General features: G+C 41.7%; 1 protein-coding gene across 1 annotated transcript in view; it reads left to right on the top strand.

Moving 5' to 3' along the window:
- LOC138755780 (myeloperoxidase-like) overlaps positions 1–20,403 on the top strand; it is a 41,979-nt gene that overhangs the window by 11,268 nt on the left and 10,308 nt on the right. The window contains exons 4-6 of the mRNA XM_069922421.1: positions 1,044–1,134; positions 4,636–4,729; positions 19,791–19,966. Coding sequence (XP_069778522.1) covers positions 19,804–19,966 — 163 coding nt within the window. The 5' untranslated portion in view covers positions 1,044–1,134; positions 4,636–4,729; positions 19,791–19,803. The remainder of the gene's footprint in view (positions 1–1,043; positions 1,135–4,635; positions 4,730–19,790; positions 19,967–20,403) is intronic.

Here is a 20,403-nt window from a genome sequence, read left to right on the forward strand (position 1 = left end):
CCTTTTCAAAATTAATGGCCGCACCACTTTAACCACATCTCTTGGGGATTTTGTACTTTCTACCTCGATTTCCCTAGCTTGTCACTTTCCATCCTCACAACCACCTCAAAACTTTCTCTTTCAGCATGGCACAACTGGCCAACCACAATTCTGCTTTGAATGTTTCTCTTCCTCTACGTCAACTCTTCCTACAAATGATCAGGAGTTCAACAATTCAAGTTGATATATTTCAGCAAGGCCCTCTGAATAATATTTAGAAGAAGTGTTTTGGAAATTACTGTTGCTACCTTTGAGATGACCATAACAGTGATCACATAGTTGAATATAACTGTTAATGCTACAATGGTTGATCTCAATCCTGTGAAGCTCCCAAGACTTCTAACCTCTTGGCTTGCTCATACATTAACCTTACAGTGTCAGGGAGATTGCAGCATTTCCTGTTAAATCTTTCAGGTGACTTTAAGATGAAGAACAGATGGTTGTATTGGTGTAGCACAATCAATAGAGTGAAGAAGATACATTTCCAAACTTTGAAAACCACTGAAGGACATTTCATTTAACTGTTTAAATTAGGTGAATGGGGATCTGAATTAGGTAGGGTGTGGACAGCATGTGAATTTGAAGATTTGACATTGCCAAAAGCAGAGAAAAAGCTGAAACATCCTTATTGAGCTAAACTTTGTTTAGTGGGTAAGATACGCTGAGCAGTAATTTTCTAGTCTTCATTTGCATAAAGTTTGCAAGTCTGGAATCAGTCATAAAATATTCTGACAACAATAAAAATCAATTGATTACAGTGCTACTTACATAAGCAGTTTGGGTATAATTTTGAAATTACTTACCAGTTATAGATCATCTATATTTTTGCCAATATATTTTAGATGTTAATGTTTGGAATATCAATGCACAAAAGGTTTGCTCATCTCTATTTTGCTACTTTATCCCAGAAAGCATTCTAAAACTAATTCTGCTAACTTTCTCATTGTGAATTCTAGGTATATCAGTGCCCTGATCTTACTCATTGTTTCTTTTATTACTTGCAGATACCAAACATAGGAATTTACCAACTGTTGCTCCTGCTTAAGAACCTGAGCTCCACTTTTACATTCACAGAAGTACAACCCACAATCCGAGGTAAAGGTTTCTGAATTCAATTCCATGGAGATTTTTAAAAATGAAACCTTCTTCCAATGGGTCACCAAAGTAAGGAAGAACCAACTCGGTCTCACTGATTTCATTGAGAAATCTGCAATGCTATTCAAGAACCTGGATCCCGAAATGATTGAAAACTGATGGGAATGTCAAGTCTGGGCACAATTGTCAAATTTATTATGTTACAAATGTTCGGAGCATTCTCTGGAATTTTCACTTTCTTTCCATCAGATGCAAGTTGAAACTCTCATGAAGGTTAACCAATCTAAAGGAGATCCACTGCCTTTTAATTAAGTTCTTCTGATTGGAGTACAGGCTGTACCTCTCTTATCTGGCACCCTGTGGTTCGGCAACTCCCATGGTCCAACACATTTAAATCTGCCGCCGATGGTACAAACTCCTTCCAGATAGTGAGGGACTCGAATCCTGTTCTCGATTGTTGAATATGCCGCGATTGGAATCGGGGTTCGAGTCCCACACTGTCTGTAAGGAGTTTGTACTAACGGCAGAAGATTCAACATTCACAGTGCCTGCGATCAGGACCAGGGTTCAAGCCCCGCATTGTCTGTAAGGAGTTTGTTCTAATGGCAGCAGATTCAACCTTTACGGTGCTCGCGATCAGGACCAGGGATCAAGCCCCACATTGTCTGTAAGGAGTTTGTTCTAATGGCAGCAGATTCAACCTTTACGGTGCTCGCGATCAGGACCAGGGTTCAAGCCCCGCATTGTCTGTTAGGAGTTTGTTCTAATGGCAGCAGATTCAACATTCACAGTGCCTGCGATCAGGACTGGGGTTCAAGCCCCACATTGTCTGTAAGGAGTTTGTTCTAATAGCAGCAAATTCACCCTTTACAGTGCCAGTGATTGGGACTAGGGTTTGAGTCCTGTGCTATCTGTATTGAGTTTGTACGAACAGCGACAGATTCACCCTTTACAGCACCAGTGATCAGGATCGGGGTAATGGCAGCACTGCTGCTAGTGTGAAAGCGGGGTTCAATCACCCAGTCCAAATGCCGTTGGCTCCATACAGGCTTTATAAACCCTGTTAAAGGAGCCAGCGGTGGTTTATTTTAAAATCCTGCGGAGTCTGGACCTAAGGTGACGGCGCCTATGATAGGCAGCAACCTAGAAGGTTTGCAGACTCTGGGGAAGCCAAGGACTAGTGCAGGGCACTGGAAAACAGGGAGACCACCCTCCCCCCTACCATGTTTGAGAAGAAGAAGCAGAGGAGAGGACTCATGGGACAGTGACCACAGTGGTGGACCAACAAGAGTCTCTGTGGCTGAAGAACACACAGGCAGCGGGCTGTTGGAGACTCAAGGTGAGGAACCTATGCAGGCTGTGGGCTGCAGGTGACTGCAGTCAAGGATTCGCACCAGGCTGCAGACTCCTGGAGACTGTCTCGAGATTGGCTGAAGGGGTACCAGGTAACGGAACCGAGATGGGCTGAGGGCTTCCTGATCGTATCAGAGGTTTGAATCTGGAGCTTGATGGTTTGGACTGAAGGCTGTGTGGCTTCAGAGGCTGGGGGGAGCACTGGTGGCAAATCCATGGACACTCAGTGACTCTGTGGGGGGGGGGGTGGGGACTTTCTTCTGCTTATGCCTTAAAGTTCTCTGACTGTAATGAGCGCCAGGTAATTTGTGCTGATGGTGAATCTTTGTCTGCCTTACAGTAGACTAAAGGAAATTTTGTGTAATATCACATTTTCTGTTTTATTATATAACAATCAAAGAATCTAAAAGAAACTAATTACATGTACATTGTCATTCTCTTATGCAATTATTTTGAAATTTCAATAAATTGTTTGATTTTAAAATATTTATTTCTATCTCATTCACATAAGCATGATCCATTCCATCTTTAGTTCACTGTTGTGCATTTTTGCAAAATGTGATTATTTTCTGATATGATTCGCTGCCTGACCATTTTCATGATCTCACATTGCTGGATGTCAAGAATTCCTTTGAACGATGTCTGACAGCTTCTGAAATTTTTGAAAAATGGTCCAGCTTAGGTACAACTTAGTGAAACAAGTTGAAGCGTGGCTTGTGCACTAATGTTCTGATGTTAATTGATCCACTGAGCATCAAGTGCAGGTTTGAATGGATACATTCAGCAGATCAGAAACCTGCCTGTTACTGAAAGTCAAATTGAAAGGAATGTCTATTGCATGTCAGAAGCATCTGAAAAGGGAGAACCTTAGAAGAAAAAAAATATGGTGAAGGAACCCTGCAGCCCAAAGGCAGAACAGCCATTGTGTCTTGGTTATTGGAGCTAGTGTTGCCCAAGGTACATCAAACACCACTTACATGGTCACATTTTTAGCACAGGACACACAAGCCACAATCAGATCTTTGCTGAGTGGCAACAATGGCATTGCTGCTAATATTAGTGCATCGCAGCCCAGCACCTTAGGTGCTGCCTGTTCAGAGATCACATGCTCTTTTAATGACCACATGCATTTCCTCCAGGTGCCCCAGATGCCTTTCATATCCAAAGGACAGGGTAGTCCGATGGTTCTCAACCCTAGGGCCATGGCCCACTGGTGGGCCACAGCAGGTTTCCATGTGGCTCTTTATAAATGTTAAATAAAATACTTGAAATTAAATAAAGATGTGTTTCTTACAGAACTGCCTTTGACTTGAACATATTGCTTAGCCATTTCCACTTGTGGACCATGGTATGTTAGGCCGGAAGCCAGGTAGTCCGAAAAAGGTTGAGAATCACTGCACTTGTGGGTTAATTGTTTACAGAAAATTACTCCATGGCATGAAAAAAAGTTTATGGGCATGTGTGAGAGAGACTAAGTTGTGGGGATTTAGGAAAATAAGAAGAGGTTAAATAGAATGAATAGGATTACTCTCTTGGGAAGATGATGTTGACTCAATGAGGTCTATGTCATTACAAGTTCTGCCAATATCTGCTGTTATAATTGTATGTGGCAGCAGAGCCAGAGCAGTAAATAATACAGCCTTTCCTAGCTCCATATCAGCTCCCATGATATAACACCATGCTCCCATGGCTCTTGTCTGGGATTATTTCAGGACTTCCAACTTAATGGGGCTATCTTGATGTAGTCAGACGAGGCATGTTCAGCATGCCTGGGCATCAAAACGGACTCTTCAATAACCTCTCCTCCACCATAAAAGTAGGATCCTCAACTATTAAAATCAACTCTTCTTCCTTGACCATCAACCACCACCCTGGGAACTGACACCTATTTTATAGACTGTCCGCTAGTAGCTTTTCAAACAGAGCCACGCAAACGCTTGCAAGTTTAAGTTTCTGTTCCTCATGCAGAGACAAAAGGAAATATTTTTTGTTGAGGCATTTAGCAAAGGAGATGAATAAAACTGTATGGAAATCTTCCCAGTCTCAGCATTTCTGGATCAAAAGCAAGATCTTAAACCTAAATATTAACATTTTAGTTATAATTGTATCACTAAATGTTTTGTTTAATCTTTTCTTATTATATTGCAGAATCTGCAACTCAACAAGGGAATGCATTTGTCATTGAGACATTCAATCAAGCAGTTGATCTTGTCAATGCTGCCTATAAAGCTTCCAGAGGCAGGTACGATTAAAAGACACAAAGAAAAGAACAAATTAGAACCACATTCAAGTGACAGACCTTAGGCCAAGATACATAAAACAGTAGCATGCAAGAAAAGATTAAGCAACATTGAGAAATGTAGCTGCACACCTGGAACCTGACTTCAATTGTCGGAGAAAGAAGAATGAGGGGGGGTCGAGGAAATTTGATTCAAGGACTTGAATAAAGGAACAATGAACAATGTACTAGACAGCAGATCACCAATAGCACTACTGCTGATAAAATTAAGAAAGACAGAGATTAAAGAGTTGCAGCAAAATAATTCACAGGTTAAAGCTTTTAAGACCGCATGAAAATGAATCATTATTATTCAAATGTCCCAAACACCAGTGCTTAGCAAGTCTGTAATAATTTTTATATTCCTGTCCTTGCATGACTTCCTGGTTTGAGTTATCAAAATCAACCAAATCATCTACTCTATGTACTGCCCAGAAATAGTGATAATAAAATAGAATATTGTACAAAAATGAGCACAATAGGCACACAGTAATTGAAACACTTTTGATTAAAACATGAAATTTAATTACTATTTCCCCGCCATCTCCTCCACCTTTCTCTTGATTAATTCCTTACCCATGATATTTGGGATGTGCTCCTACCCTTATCGATATAATCTATCTAATCACCAGGTTATGTACTGATTAGTCCAGGTCATGGTTGAAATTTCATGTGGGTAAGTGAAATATTCTGTAATATATTCTGCGCCATGGAACAAGATTATTTCTTGATAGAAAAACCCACGCCAAAGATTTCTTCTGATCACACAATGCGTATACTCATGTCCAAGAGGTGGAGCTAGGATCTGGGTTATATCATCAGTGGACACATACATGTCACCCATCAGTTCCGCAAAACAGGAAAGGCAGGCACTGTGATTGTAATGGCCTGCTGAATTTTTCCAGCACTTTTGTGCATTGTAGAGAAATCTTTGACATTACGTTTGGGTTAGCAATTGGGAAGGCAAATGTTATGCTTATTCTTTCAAGAACAACTTTATGTAGGTTTAACACTTAACCGACTTTTTCTTTGAGCTGCTTCAACGACTTCCAGTGTCAACGTCCACGAGGCCTGTCCTATACTAATTCTAGTTTTCACCCAACCACGTGCACTGCGGGCTGGGAAATATAGTTCTTATTTACACACATAGTAACACATCTTTCTCCTTTAAAAAAAATAACAAAAACACAAACTCAATACTATGTCAACATAACAAAAGTACCTACATACCATGGCCAGTCGCTTTCCACTCAGCAGCTTTCAATCAGTCTCTGAAGTGGTTTAATAGTCCTTTTCAGTCTGCTATGTGTTTCCAGTGGTGTACTGCTTGCTGCTTTGGTCTATAGGTAATAGATATTTTGCATCAAACAGTGGTCTGGCTTATATCTTGGTTCATTCTTCGCCTTAGCCAATACATCACCTCTCGAGCTCTGCATTTTTCCTTACCAATATGTCCTTCGTTTATCTTCTCGAGCATTTCCCTGTGTAGCAACACTGGACTCACAAACCTGTTCCCTTTGAAGACTATATCTTTCACAACTGACAATTCATCTCTGCATATCCAGTAATCCCAAATACCCATCGGACAGTCATTCTTAACTGCTAGCCATCCTTCCTATATTGAATCGGAGCTCTTTCATTGTTGCATCGGTCTCTATTGCTTTCCTGATTTGCTCTGGTCTGTCCCAGGACACTGGAAGTGAGGGGATAATCATGTCAACATAGGCCTATATCTCTTCATTAACCTCTTGGTTGCTTTTTTCTTTCTTGCCAACTGCTCCAGACAGTGCATCAGCTGCAGAAATGTATTTTTCTGGCATGTAGATCAGCCTTATCAACATGAGCTTTTCTCTCACGGGACAGTCATTCAGTGTCTTGGACATAATTGAGACCAGTGGTTTATGGTCTGTCTCCACTTCAAGAACTTGTCTATAAATATATTGATGGAACATTTCCCATAAGTGCTGGTGAGAAGCTCTTTCTCTATCTGTGCCCCCGTTAAAGTCCTTGGTGTACAAGCCACACATTGCCATGTGTCCTCATGCTGCTGCAGCAGCACTGCTTCAAGGCCATGTCAGGATGCATCAGCCGAGATCCTGGTTCATTTATCCGGATCATAAAATTTTAATACAGGCTCTTCTGTTAAATTTTTTGAGAGCTTGGAAGAACTCCTCTTGCTCATGCGACCAGATCCACTCATTTTTCTGCTCAATGAGTGATCTAAGTGGTGCTGACACAGTCAACAGATGAGGGATGAACTTAGCTAGGTAAGTTACCATTGCCAAGGAATGTCTCTCCTCCTCTTTGTTTTGGGGCCTCACAAAATTCTCAATGGCTTAATGTCTTTCATGGATCAGGCTTCACTCTCTGTTCAGATATGACATCTCCTATGAAGGTCAGTATCTTTGCGCCAAACTCACATTTCTCTTTATTTAATTTCAAATTGACATTCTGTATCATGTCAAGCACTTACCTTAGTCACATGTCATGTTCATTCTTGGTGGACCCACATACAATGTCATCATCCATCATGGTCTCAACTCCATTTTTACTTTCAAAGATCATGTGGATGGTTTTATGGTAGATTTATGGTGCAGACAAGATCCCATATAGTAGCCAAAGAAAGTGATATCTTCCTTGTGGAGTACTGAAAGTGCATAGTCTCAAATTTGCCTCATCGAGCTTCACCTGCCGAAACCCCAATGACGGGTCGAGCTTGCTAAACTACTTGGCAACTGCATACCGGGACATGATTTCTTCCCATGTTAGCAATTTAAAATCCTCTCTCTTGATGACTTTATAGAGATCACTTGGGTCCAGATTTTTTTTTTGCACAAAGACCAATGAGCTGACCCAATCTGTAGGTTCTTCAATTTTCTGGATGACTTTCATCCATTCCATGTGCGCTCAACAGGAGCTACTGTTTCATCTACGTGGATCTTGTGTACACCTGGTAAACATTCAAGCCCCTCAAAGACATCTGTGAACTCTTTCATTAGTGTTGTGTGCTATCTTCAGTCTGTGAAGCCACTATGAAAACTCTTTTCACCAGGTTGAGGTCGTCACATGCACTCAGACCTAATATTTTCTGTACTTACCTTTCTATAATCAGTAGCTGTAACTTTAGATACCACCATTTGTGTTTGAGGGTAACCATACAGTCCCCTTTAACTGGAACGTTCTCTCTAGTGCAGCCTGTCACTTTTAATTTCACAGGATAAGTCTTCCTCTTTACGGTGAGGATGTTGCAGATTATGTTGTGTTTATATTCTATATAAATATGTTTTTGAGAGACAAATTGGGGCAGATTTTTTAGTGTAGGTCACATACAAACACTTCAAAACAGATCTCATTTAAAATACTGAAGCTCTGCTCAAGCCAGACAGGGCAGCTCCTGGGGGGGTCTTTGCAAAAACTTTGGAGAGTGCCCAAGAGACTTCACTAATGGACTGTTGTTTTCAAAAAGGCAACAGCCACGGGCTGTCTGCAGTGGAACTTGCTGTTCTAAGATGGTCAGGTGGTTTTTCAAGTAGAGAGAGAGCAAAAAAACTGGCTTTTTCTCTGAGAGAGAGAGAAAATTAAGTTTTGCAGCAGCTGGGACTGGAACAGGCAAGCTGGAAATCGTGTGGAAAAACTCCATTTTGAAGCCTGGTCAAAGTCCTTAGGGTCCATACAAGAGGAAAGGACTGGCTGCCTAATGTTTCACTTGAAATAAGGAAAACAAAAAGGAACTCTGTGGTGACCTAAAAGAAAGAGGCCATCATCTGGAAAACCCTGATGGGGCAAGTTTCTCCAGTAAGACACTGAAGTGGCTGATTAGAAGGAGTCAGTTTGTGTCCAATGAACAACAAATCTCTCTCTGAAAACTGACAAGAACCTTCCTGAGTGGTAACTATTTACCTTGCAGGCACCAAAGCCTGGTGAAATTCATAAATGTTAAATTCTGTGTACAGAATAAGAATTGCCTGCAACCAGTGAACTTGGAGGAGTGAGAAGTGAGATTGGACTATAAATCAAAGAACTTTTCTAAATTCACACACACATTACATACAGATGCACTTAGAATTAGAAGGGGGTTAAGTTAGGTCAAGTTAAATGTAATAAGTTAAAGTTTGATCCTGTTTTCATGTTTAAAGATAATTAAAAGCAACTTTTGTTTAATCATTTGTCATGGTGAATATCTAATGCTACTGGGTTTTGGGTTCCTCTGGATTCATAACAAGGGTCTTGTAATCATCCATAGATAACAGATTCACCTGGGCTCCAGTGTCAAGCTTAAATGGAATCACTGTCTCATTCACAGTCACTGGAACGATCTATTCCGTTTTACCAGCATCAGTCTGTAGTGAATCCACACAGAATTCATCCACTTCTTCATCCACTGTGTATATCTTTCTCTCTGTATACCCTGCTTTGCAGCACTTTGCAACATGATTCTTCTTCCCACATTTATAGCAGAACTTTCCATAGGTGGGACACATCTTTGGACTATATCTACCTCTGCACCTGCTGAATTTGCTATTTGAGCTTAACGCTTTGCTTTGTTGTAACTTTTGGAAACTCCTGGTGCTCTGCTTATCTGTTTTCATCATATACACTGCTGTACCTGTGCTGTGCAGCTCCTTGACTGCTGTGTCTATCTTGTGCAGCTCCTTAGCTTGTGTTTGTGTGGTCTTTGCTGCCCTATACATATTAACAGGCTTTTCCAGAGTCTTTTTCACGCAACAGTCTTTTTCTTAATCTGTTATCTTGGATTCTGCAAACTATTCTGTCTTTAATGAGTGAATTTTTCAAATCTCCATATTCACAGGACTTACTCAGTGTGTGAAGTTCAGCTAAGTATTGGTCAAAGCTCATACCTTGTTTCTGGTCACAGGAGAAAAACTAATCTCTCAAACATGACATTTTTACTTGAAACAAAATACTCCTCAAATTTTGTCATCAGAGTGTCCAACGTGAAAGTTGTCTCATCAATTTGATGATGTCCAAGGCATCTTCTCCCATCATGTTCAGAAACATAGAAGCTTTTAATTTTCCATCGGTCTCTCCCATTCTAAATCAATGCTGAATTGCTGTTTGAAGCATTTCCAATCATCGGCTAGATTGCCGGTAAACTACATTGGTATAGGAGGACTTAACTTATCCATGCTTACAAATAATTGTCTTACTCACTCAGACACTTCTGACACCATGTTATGCTTGTTATTTCAAGAAGAAAGACCTTGCGGGTTTAAACACAAAACCAACTTTATTTTCCTTGACCTGCTTCAACCGACTTCCAGCGACAATGCCCATGACTCCCGTCCTATACCACTGGTTTCTGCCAACCACACACACTGCATGCTGGGAAATGTAGTTCTTATTTACATGCAGAATAGCACAGCAAATAGCTTATTGACTTCATTATAGGAGGATCTCAATGCAAGAATAAAAATAGCTTTACTGCAATTATAATGGGACTAGCAAAACTAAGAGTGTGCTTTTTTGGGGTTATTATCATTGTCACAGAGGGAGTGCAGTGAAGATTCAGCAGACTAGTTCCTCAGGTTGTGGGTTTGGCACATGGAAAGCTTTCAAGGACTTGGCTGGATTTCTCCAGCATTTAGATGAATGAGAGGTTACAAAATTCTTTCAGTGGGTGACATGGGGGCATACAGGAAGGATGTTTCCCTTGCTGAGAAATCATGAATTACGGGGTATCAGAATATAAAGTAATTTAGGACTAAGATGAAGAGAAATTTATTAATTCAGAGGGTGTTGTTGTTTCTTTGGAATTCTCTGACTATGGCAACCCAATCATTGAATTAATTTAGAGATGGAGTTTCTGGATATTAAGGTGCAAAGTAATCTGAGGTCTGAACATGTGATCTTCAGGAAAGGTAGAGCAGCCCTGTGCATCAGGTGGCCTTCTCCTATTTTGAACCTTATGCTTGATTTGTGTTTCTCTGAATTTTTATTGGTGTAATACCAGGCCTCGCCTTCCTCTTCCAGGTGGCATCTGCTTTGGACTGTTCATATATTTTAGAGGAAGACCCATCCCAAATACCAGTTTCAAAGGGTACATGATCCAGTTGAGATTGAGGAAGGATGGATTCTTCTCTTGATGAACAATAGCGGCATAAAACCTTAAATAGGTCAGTTTAACTAGCAATTTAATTTAAAGATATTACAAGGACACCTGATGGTGGAAATGAAAGTCACATAGTGGTGCATCAGAGATATTGTGAGATTCAAAATGAATTTCTTATGGTACTAAAAAAATCATGAAACATCAAATCCATTCAGAAAAGACTTTCTACTCAGAAGGTGGTACCTTTGGATTTCAGAGAGAAATTGTGGGCTCCAAGAATCACAAATTCTGATCGACTTTTGATGACAAAGCAATCTTAAAATGAGTCCAATGAAGATATTTTTAAAAAATGATTAGCAATGACCCTTGGGTCATTGAGTGTGCTGTTTCATTAGGAAGTACCATATTGTGGTGCCATTGGTCAGTTAGTCTTGCCTCAGAACTTCTAATCAAATGTGACTGCACCAGGGATCTGTTCCAGTTGGTTCCTGTGTCATAATGGTGGAGACCTTAGTCACATGCAAGTGCAAGGCTTTTTGCGCACAAATGGTGAAACTCACCAATATGCTGGGCAGTTGTCAACAACAATCAGATGTAATTTTAGGGAGAAACACATACCATTGGCAATGAACATGGAATGTGAAATCCATGGTTCGACTTCCTAAGCTGTGATGGTCCATTACAACCACACCCAGAATTAGAGGTGGTAATGGAGTCAACAAATTGGAAGAGTTTTCACAGGAGGCGCTCCACTTCAATAACTTGTAAATCATGCGGTAAGTGTGAAGTGGATAAGAGCATTAGCAAACCAAGAAATATGGAAGTCTTCACCTAAATAATGAACAGAAATTCACTTCAAATGTTGCACCTGCACTGATCCATCAATAACTGATAACAGATTTCCAAGGCAAAGATGTATGATACTGTATCTTGTTAAGTACTGCACAAGCAGGGCTTCTCCCCCCCCCCCACCCCAAGAACTTGCATTCCTGGGTGTAGCCCACGTTGCTTCCTTACAGTTGTGAATGTTTAAGTATTGTCACAGCAGTGTTCAACATGCATGATGCTATGTTCGATATCATCAATGTCGCTCCTGCTTTTATTTCTTATGAGCTATGCCTTTTATAAAGTCTTAATTGCAATTCAATACCACAGCAAATTAAAAAAACCTGAATCATGTGATTGAATTTCTCAGATGCTCAGCTGAAGGCATTTGCTGGTTTCCACCTCCACAAATTCCACTGGTTGCCAATTACAAAACTAAATATAATCCCATGTCCATTTATGATAATAGGGACTCATGCAAATTGCACATATGCATCAACATTCTGAGTTGCTGCAGATGGACAGGTTCTTGTAAAGAAAAACTATAATAGCTAATTGAATTTTTAAGAGAGAATAAATATGTAAGCCATTTACAGTGCCTTCCATAATGTTTGGGACAATGACACTTCCCCCCCCCCCTTTATTTGCCCATATTTCACAGTTATAAATTTGTAATCAAACAATTAACATGTAATTAAAGTACAAATTCCAGATTTTATTCATGGTTATTTGTATACATTTTGGTTTGACCATGTAGAAATTACAGCACTTTTTATACATAGTCCCTTCATTTCAGGGCACCATAATGTTGGGACTCTGCATTTCAGTTCACAAAGACTTCTGCAGACAGGAGTCATTGACACGTCCACTCCTGCCTCCTGAAGAGGATTTTTGATCTTTCAGACATCGTTTAGGGATTTTTCTTCATTATGATGAGAAATTCTTCTGTTATCAGCAGTGGAGGTCTACTTGGCCTACAAGTCCCTTTGCAATTATTGAGCTCACCAGTATGCTCTTTCTTCTTAACAATGCTCCAAACTGTTAATTTTGGCAATCCTAAGGTTTGGGCAATGTCTCTGACTGCTTTATTCTTGTTTTTCAGCCTTATAATGGCTTATTTGATTTATCGGCACAACTCTGGTCCTTATGTTGAAAAATGGTAACAACAGACAGCAAAGATGATCAAAAGCTTATAAGCAAGCCTCATTCTCTTTTACCTGCACCAATGAGACAATTGAACATACATGAGCACTCGCAAACACCAGTATAGTCAAATGTCTCTAACATTATGATGCCCCAAAATGGGGGAACTATGTATAAAATGTGCTGTAATTTCTATATCGTCAAACCAAAATGGTAACAAATAACCTTGAATAAAATCAGGAATGCACACTTTAATTACATGTGAATTGTATGATTACAAATTGAAAACTGTGGAGCACAGGAGCAAATAAAGGAAAAAGGTGTCTTTGTCCCAAACATTATGGAAGGCGCTCTAAATATTCAAGGTAATCCTTGTGCCAAAAAAAAGTGACTTGCAATAGTGAAACAAAAGCCTTTTTGTGCTGAGTAGTCTTTGATTAGTGTATCCAGGGAAGGTTCAAAAGTCTGATGTTTGGGGGAAAAAAACTCCTAGAAACATGGGATGCCATTTTTAAGGTTTCTGCATCTTCTACCCAAAGGTAGCTTTGAGAAGATGTTGTGAGCAGGGTAATGGGGGACCTTTACGGTGTTGGCTGCCTTCTTTTGGCAGTACCTCATAGATGCCTCAATGGTTCAGTGCTTGTGATGGACCTCCCATCGTATGATCAGCCCGTTATGAGATCATGCTTGTTGCCATCATAATACCAAAAAACTGCACTACCAAGCTATTCATCTTTGGAGGTTGGCTGGGATGCTTGAAATTTGCTGCAGTGTTAATTAAGTGTAATTATTTTCTTGCCTGATGTGCTACATTTTCTCTTAGTGTCCTTTGTAGGAAGCAGTTTGTATGTACCTTATCCTGTAGCCAAATCTGGCATGCTTTAGGGGATATGACATGAACAATGTGGTAGCAATTGGTAAATACACCTTGATTTGGAGGTCTCCAACAATAGTTAATAAGAACACAAGGTAAAAGGCAGGAGTAGGTCTCTTGCAACAGATCACATGTTTCATGAGTATCTTCTGACATTAAAACCATAAAATTAGTGTAGCAAACAGTTTTCCTACTTAAGCCACACAAAGGCAATAAAGCCAAACATTTCTTGAGGAATTTTCAAGGTTAACCTCAGGATTTTCATTAAGATTTACCAGCTTTGATTTAAAGTGACTCAAGTTGGATCCTACCTGAAGAAGGGCTCACACTTGAAATGTCATCTTCTTATTGCTTTCCATGGGTGCTGCATGACCTGCTGAGTTCCACCAGTAGTTTTCTGCAGATTTGTTTACTTCCTCAAGTTGGTTTCTGGGAGGCAGGGAATTGACCATATGAGGAAAATCACTCAAAGGGAATTTTCATCCTCTAGTGGTTACGTGAATAAACTGCATTACAACAGAGTTAAGCCATTCAAGCATCACAGAGGGAGAATTGGAAAATATTGCTATTTTCTTCTTTTCTCTCAACTCCATAACAAACTAATGCCAGCATCCTCTTCCATGCCGATATCCCTAGTAGTGAGCCCCTAGTACTACTAGGTCTGCACAAGGATGACACGCAAATTTGTGAAGTGTTCCATAATTCTTTTGGGAGGCAGCATGGTTGGTGTAGTAGTTAGACCAATGACTTTACAGTGCCAGCGATCAGGACCGGGGTTTGAATCCCGCGCTTTCTGTACATTCTCCCCATGACTGCATGGGTTTTCCTGGGGCTCCGGTTTCCTCCCACCAGGCTGTGTCTAAAATTTAAATCAGCTACACTGAGCAGACTGTGCCCTTCACATGTCCAGCACATACACTCAATCCTAATACATATCAGAAGAGAACATCAAGCCCTCAGAAAACATTCAAGGATTTACTCAAGACTTCATTGAAGAATAACTACCTCCTCATTGATCCCTGGAAATTTAGAGATAGTTCAAAGTTTAAATTTATTGTTTGAGTAAATCACATACAATCCCGAGATTCTTTTTCCTGCTGCCCAGACAGAATTTCTACTTACAGTAACTATAGACCAGGGGTGGGTAAACTTTTACCATGCATGGGCCAGAAGGTATGTCAGTGGTTGAACAGTGAGCCACACTGATGCTACCATAAATGAAATTTAAAATTTTTTTAATGCACTTAATCGCTCAAAGATACATGCATTCACATTACAACACAAATATTTATAAATGCACAAATTAATTGAAGTAGATAGATATTGAAAAATCTACACTCAATAACGCAGGGGTGTATCTACACAAAATATCACCTATGTAGGGTGGCAAATGCATCAAAATAAACGGTGACAAGGAGGTCAAGTGAGAGCTGGACCTGTTGCATTTGGCATTGAAGAAGTTGAGAGTAGGCGAGAAAGGCTGAATAGAGCGCAGAAAAAACAGGTGCATTCCTTGTCCGGGGGTGGGGGGGGGGGGGTGTGGCGGTGCTAATGGGGGATGTGACATGGGGGGAGGGGGGTGTCAGACATTGCCCAAATGGAGGTTAAGCAGCACGGACCTGCACTTGCATCGGCAGGCCAGGTGCACATGGTACATGTTGGGTTGTAGGCCAGATAAAATTGAATCAGGGCCGTAGGTTGCCCATCCCTGCTTAGACTGAACTCAAGAAAAAATGTATAAAAAAATAAGGAAAGGTAAAAAATAAAAATGTTAGTAAAATGCAGAAGAAACTAATTATACAGTAGTAAATAATGTGCAAAGTAAGAATCCTTAAATGACCGTGTTGTTTAGGAATCTGATGATTATGGGGTGGCAACTATTCCTGAACCTGGTGGTACAAGTCTTTTGGCATCTATACCTTCTTCCTGATGTCAGCAGCAAGAATAGAATGTGCTCTGGGTAGTGTAGATCCTTAATGATTGCTGTTGCTCGCCAATAGAAGCATTTTCTTCAAAGGAGGGGAGAGTTTGCCTTTGATGTACTGGGCTATCCCTTCTACCTTTTGCAAGACTTGGCCCTCAGAGATATTAGTGTCCCCAAACCAGCTGTTTCCACTACACATCTGTAGAAGTTTGCTAAGGTTTCCAATGGCATACTGAACCTCTGCAAACTCCTGAGAAAGTAGAGGCAGACGTGCTTTCTTCACAATGACATTAGTGTGCTGAGTTCAGGAAATATCCTCCAAGATAGTGACTCCCAGGATTTAAATTTGTCACCCTCTCCACCCCCAATCGTCATTGGATCGTACACTCTGTTTTCCCCTTCCTAAAGTCTTCAATGAGCTCCTTTGATTTTGGTGACATTGAGTGAGAGGTTGTTGTTAGTACTTCATTCAGCCTAGTTTTCAATTTCCCTCCTGTAAGCTGACTCATCACTTCCTTTTATATAACCCACTACAGTGATATCATCAGGCAAATTTGAAAATGGTGTTTGTACCACACAGCTATAATGTAAAATAGGTAGAGCAGGGGGCTAAGTACGCAACCCTGTGGTGCTCCAGTTCTGATTGGATATTGTTGTCAATCTGCACTCATTGGTGCCAGGAAGTGAAGAAATCCAGGATCCAATTGCTCATTATGGCATTGAGGCTCAGGTCTTGGAGTTTGCCGAGGGGATGATGGTGTTGAAAGCTGAACTGTAGCCGATAAAGAGCATCCTGATGTCTGCACCTTTGCTGTCAAGGTGTTCCATGTTTTTGTGTAGAGCCAGCAAGATGGTATCTGCCATAGATAGACAAATTGACATGGACCTATCTTGCCAGACAGGAGCCTATATGTTTCAATCTTCTTTGGCTTGGCTTCGCGGACGAAGATTTATGGAGGGGGTAAAAAGTCCACGTCAGCTGCAGGCTCGTTTGTGGCTGACAAGTCCGATGCGGGACAGGCAGACACGATTGCAGCGGTTGCAAGGGAAAATTGGTTGGTTGGGGTTGGGTGTTGGGTTTTTCCTCCTTTGCCTTTTGTCAGTGAGGTGGGCTCTGCGGTCTTCTTCAAAGGAGGTTGCTGCCCGCCAAACTGTGAGGCGCCAAGATGCACGGTTTGAGGCGATATCAGCCCACTGGCGGTGGTCAATGTGGCAGGCACCAAGAGATTTCTTTAGGCAGTCCTTGTACCTTTTCTTTGGTGCACCTCTGTCACGGTGGCCAGTGGAGAGCTCGCCATATAACACGATCTTGGGAAGGCGATGGTCCTCCATTCTGGAGACGTGACCCATCCAGCGCAGCTGGATCTTCAGCAGCGTGGACTCGATGCTGTCGACCTCTGCCTTCTCGAGTACTTCGACGTTAGGGGTGTAAGCGCTCCAATGGATGTTGAGGATGGAGCGGAGACAACGCTGGTGGAAGCGTTCTAGGAGCCGTAGGTGGTGCCAGTAGAGGACCCATGATTCGGAGCCGAACAGGAGTGTGGGTATGACAACGGCTCTGTATACGCTTATCTTTGTGAGGTTTTTCAGTTGGTTGTTTTTCCAGACTCTTTTGTGTAGTCTTCCAAAGGCGCTATTTGCCTTGGCGAGTCTGTTGTCTATCTCATTGTCGATCCTTGCATCTGATGAAATGGTGCAGCCGAGATAGGTAAACTGGTTGACCGTTTTGAGTTTTGTGTGCCCGATGGAGATGTGGGGGGGCTGGTAGTCATTGTGGGGAGCTGGCTGATGGAGGACCTCAGTTTTCTTCAGGCTGACTTCCAGGCCAAACATTTTGGCAGTTTCCGCAAAGCAGGACGTCAAGCGCTGAAGAGCTGGCTCTGAATGGGCAACTAAAGCGGCATCATCTGCAAAGAGTAGTTCACGAACAAGTTTCTCCCGCCTCACGGACCCGTCCCCTGAAACCCTCTGGGATCAGTTGAAGACTACCATACTGCAATCCACTGAAGAGGTACTGGGCTTCTCCTCCAGGAAAAACAAGGACTGGTTTGACGAAAACAGCCAGGAAATCCAGGAGCTGCTGGCAAAGAAGCGAGCTGCCCACCAGGCTCACCTTACAAAGCCGTCCTGTCCAGAGAAGAAACAAGCCTTCCGTCGCGCATGCAGCCATCTTCAGCGCAAACTCCGGGAGATCCAAAATGAGTGGTGGACTAGCCTCGCCAAACGAACACAGCTCAGCGCGGACATTGGCGACTTCAGGGGTTTCTACGAGGCTCTAAAGGCTGTGTACGGCCCCTCACCCCAAGTCCAAAGCCCGCTGCGCAGCTCAGACGGCAAAGTCCTCCTCAGCGACAAGATCTCCATCCTCAACCGATGGTCAGAACACTTCCAATCTCTTTTCAGTGCCAACCGCTCAGTCCAAGATTCCGCCCTGCTCCAGCTCCCTCAACAGCCCCTAAGGCTAGAGCTGGATGAGGTTCCCACCCTGGATGAGACATATAAGGCAATCGAACAACTGAAAAGTGGCAAAGCAGCAGGTATGGATGGAATCCCCCCAGAAGTCTGGAAGGCTGGCGGCAAAACTCTGCATGCCAAACTGCATGAGTTTTTCAAGCTTTGTTGGGACCAAGGTAAACTGCCTCAGGATCTTCGTGATGCCACCATCATCACCCTGTACAAAAACAAAGGCGAGAAATCAGACTGCTCAAACTACAGGGGAATCACGTTGCTCTCCATTGCAGGCAAAATCTTCGCTAGGATTCTACTAAATAGAATAATACCTAGTATCGCCGAGAATATTCTCCCAGAATCACAGTGCGGCTTTCGCGCAAACAGAGGAACCATTGACATGGTCTTTGCCCTCAGACAGCTCCAAGAAAAGTGCAGAGAACAAAACAAAGGACTCTACATCACCTTTGTTGACCTCACCAAAGCCTTCGACACCGTGAGCAGGAAAGGGCTTTGGCAAATACTAGAGCGCACCGGATGTCCCCCAAAGTTCCTCAACATGATTATCCAACTGCACGAAAACCAACAAGGTCGGGTCAGATACAGCAATGAGCTCTCTGAACCCTTCTCCATTAACAATGGCGTGAAGCAAGGCTGTGTTCTCGCACCAACCCTCTTTTCAATCTTCTTCAGCATGATGCTGAACCAAGCCATGAAAGACCCCAACAATGAAGACGCTGTTTACATCCGGTACCGCACGGATGGCAGTCTCTTCAATCTGAGGCGCCTGCAAGCTCACACCAAGACACAATGTTTCAATACCTGCCTCTCAAAACACTTCATCACTCTGGATGTGAGTGTCACTGATCAGTAGTCATCTAGGCCAGTGGTTTTCTTTCCACTCACATACCACTTTAAGTAATCTCTATGCCATTGGTGCTCTCTCATTCGTAAGGGATTGCTTAAGGTGATATGTGAGTGGGAAGGGAAGGTTGAGAATCTCTGCAATTGTTACGGAAATATTTTGCTTGAGAAAAATTGTCATTGGCCCATTTCCTTTGAAGTTATGAATGTGAGTGGAAATAAAAATGTTGAGAACCATTGATCAAGGCTCTTCTTGGGCACCAACACAATTGAGGCCTGTTTGAAACAGTTGGGTACAATGCCCTGCTGGAGTGAGATGTTGAAGAAATCCATGAATACATTGGCCAGTTGGTCACCACAGGTTATCAGATGCTTTCCTTGGATTCATTCTCCTGAAAGCAACCCGCACCTCATCCTTGAATACTGACAGTAGATCATCAGGGAATGCGAGGGTAAGCAGTAGCTTCTTCCTTGTACTAGTGGTCAATTTGGGTGTGGATGACATCGAGAATCTCAGAGTTATGTGTCAAGAGCCCACAGAGGCAAAAGGAGCAGCGCACTTCACAAACACTCATCTACGGCATCCCAGCCACCATCTGTTCTACTTTTAGAAGAGTCTGCATTTCCCACATTGGCCTCATTGGGCAACGTATAGCCTATAAATGGAATATACAAATCATCCTTGATCCCAAGGGACTGCTGAATAGGATGCAGACTAACTTCAGGGTATCACAGTATAAAAAGGTATCCATTTATGAGAGTAAATCTAGTTTTATTTTCATGCAACAATGCATTTTATTTGTCTGTATTTTGCAGCTTCCACTGTGAAAGATTTTACTTACCAAAGTTAAACCATCTATGGCTCTTTGTTTCCCAGGACTAAAACAGCAATGCACAATGGTTCAATTCGTGCAAATGACCTGCTTAGTTTTTTCAAACTTCCTGTGGCTGAGACTCGGAAGGCAGTAAGAGCAGCTGAGCTGATGGAAACGACCATTGAACTTATTCGTCAGATGGTTTATACCCAGGAGAAAATAGTCAGGAATGCAACAGGTAAACAGAAACAATTTGCACTGACACATGAATAAAACAGCAGTAAATTCTGGGATGTGGAGTTTGTAGCAAATCATGGCAATGTCAATGAATTATACAGATATTAGAAACTTCAGGAAAAATACAGTTAAGGTAAATAAATGAAAATGTGATTGTCTATATTGGTGAGGTTATGGTCAAGAGTGTGCATACCATGCAGGCCTCTGAAACTAAATAATCTGACTAACAAAAAGACCTGGAAGATTAACCTCAAAGATTCATAACCAATCTCTAGACTATAGAAAAGGCAAAAAGAGTATTGCTGAGAAAATGCAACACAAAGCAAAATTACTTTAATGTACTCTCATAATAGCGTAGTTTATCCTACATTTAAATAAATCACATGCTCAAAGAATGCCCAAAAAATGTTCAATGGATGACTCATAGAGAAAGAGAGA

The sequence above is a fragment of the Narcine bancroftii genome, chromosome 1 (assembly GCF_036971445.1).
Source record: "Narcine bancroftii isolate sNarBan1 chromosome 1, sNarBan1.hap1, whole genome shotgun sequence".
In the NCBI taxonomy this organism is placed as follows: Eukaryota; Metazoa; Chordata; class Chondrichthyes; order Torpediniformes; family Narcinidae; genus Narcine; species Narcine bancroftii.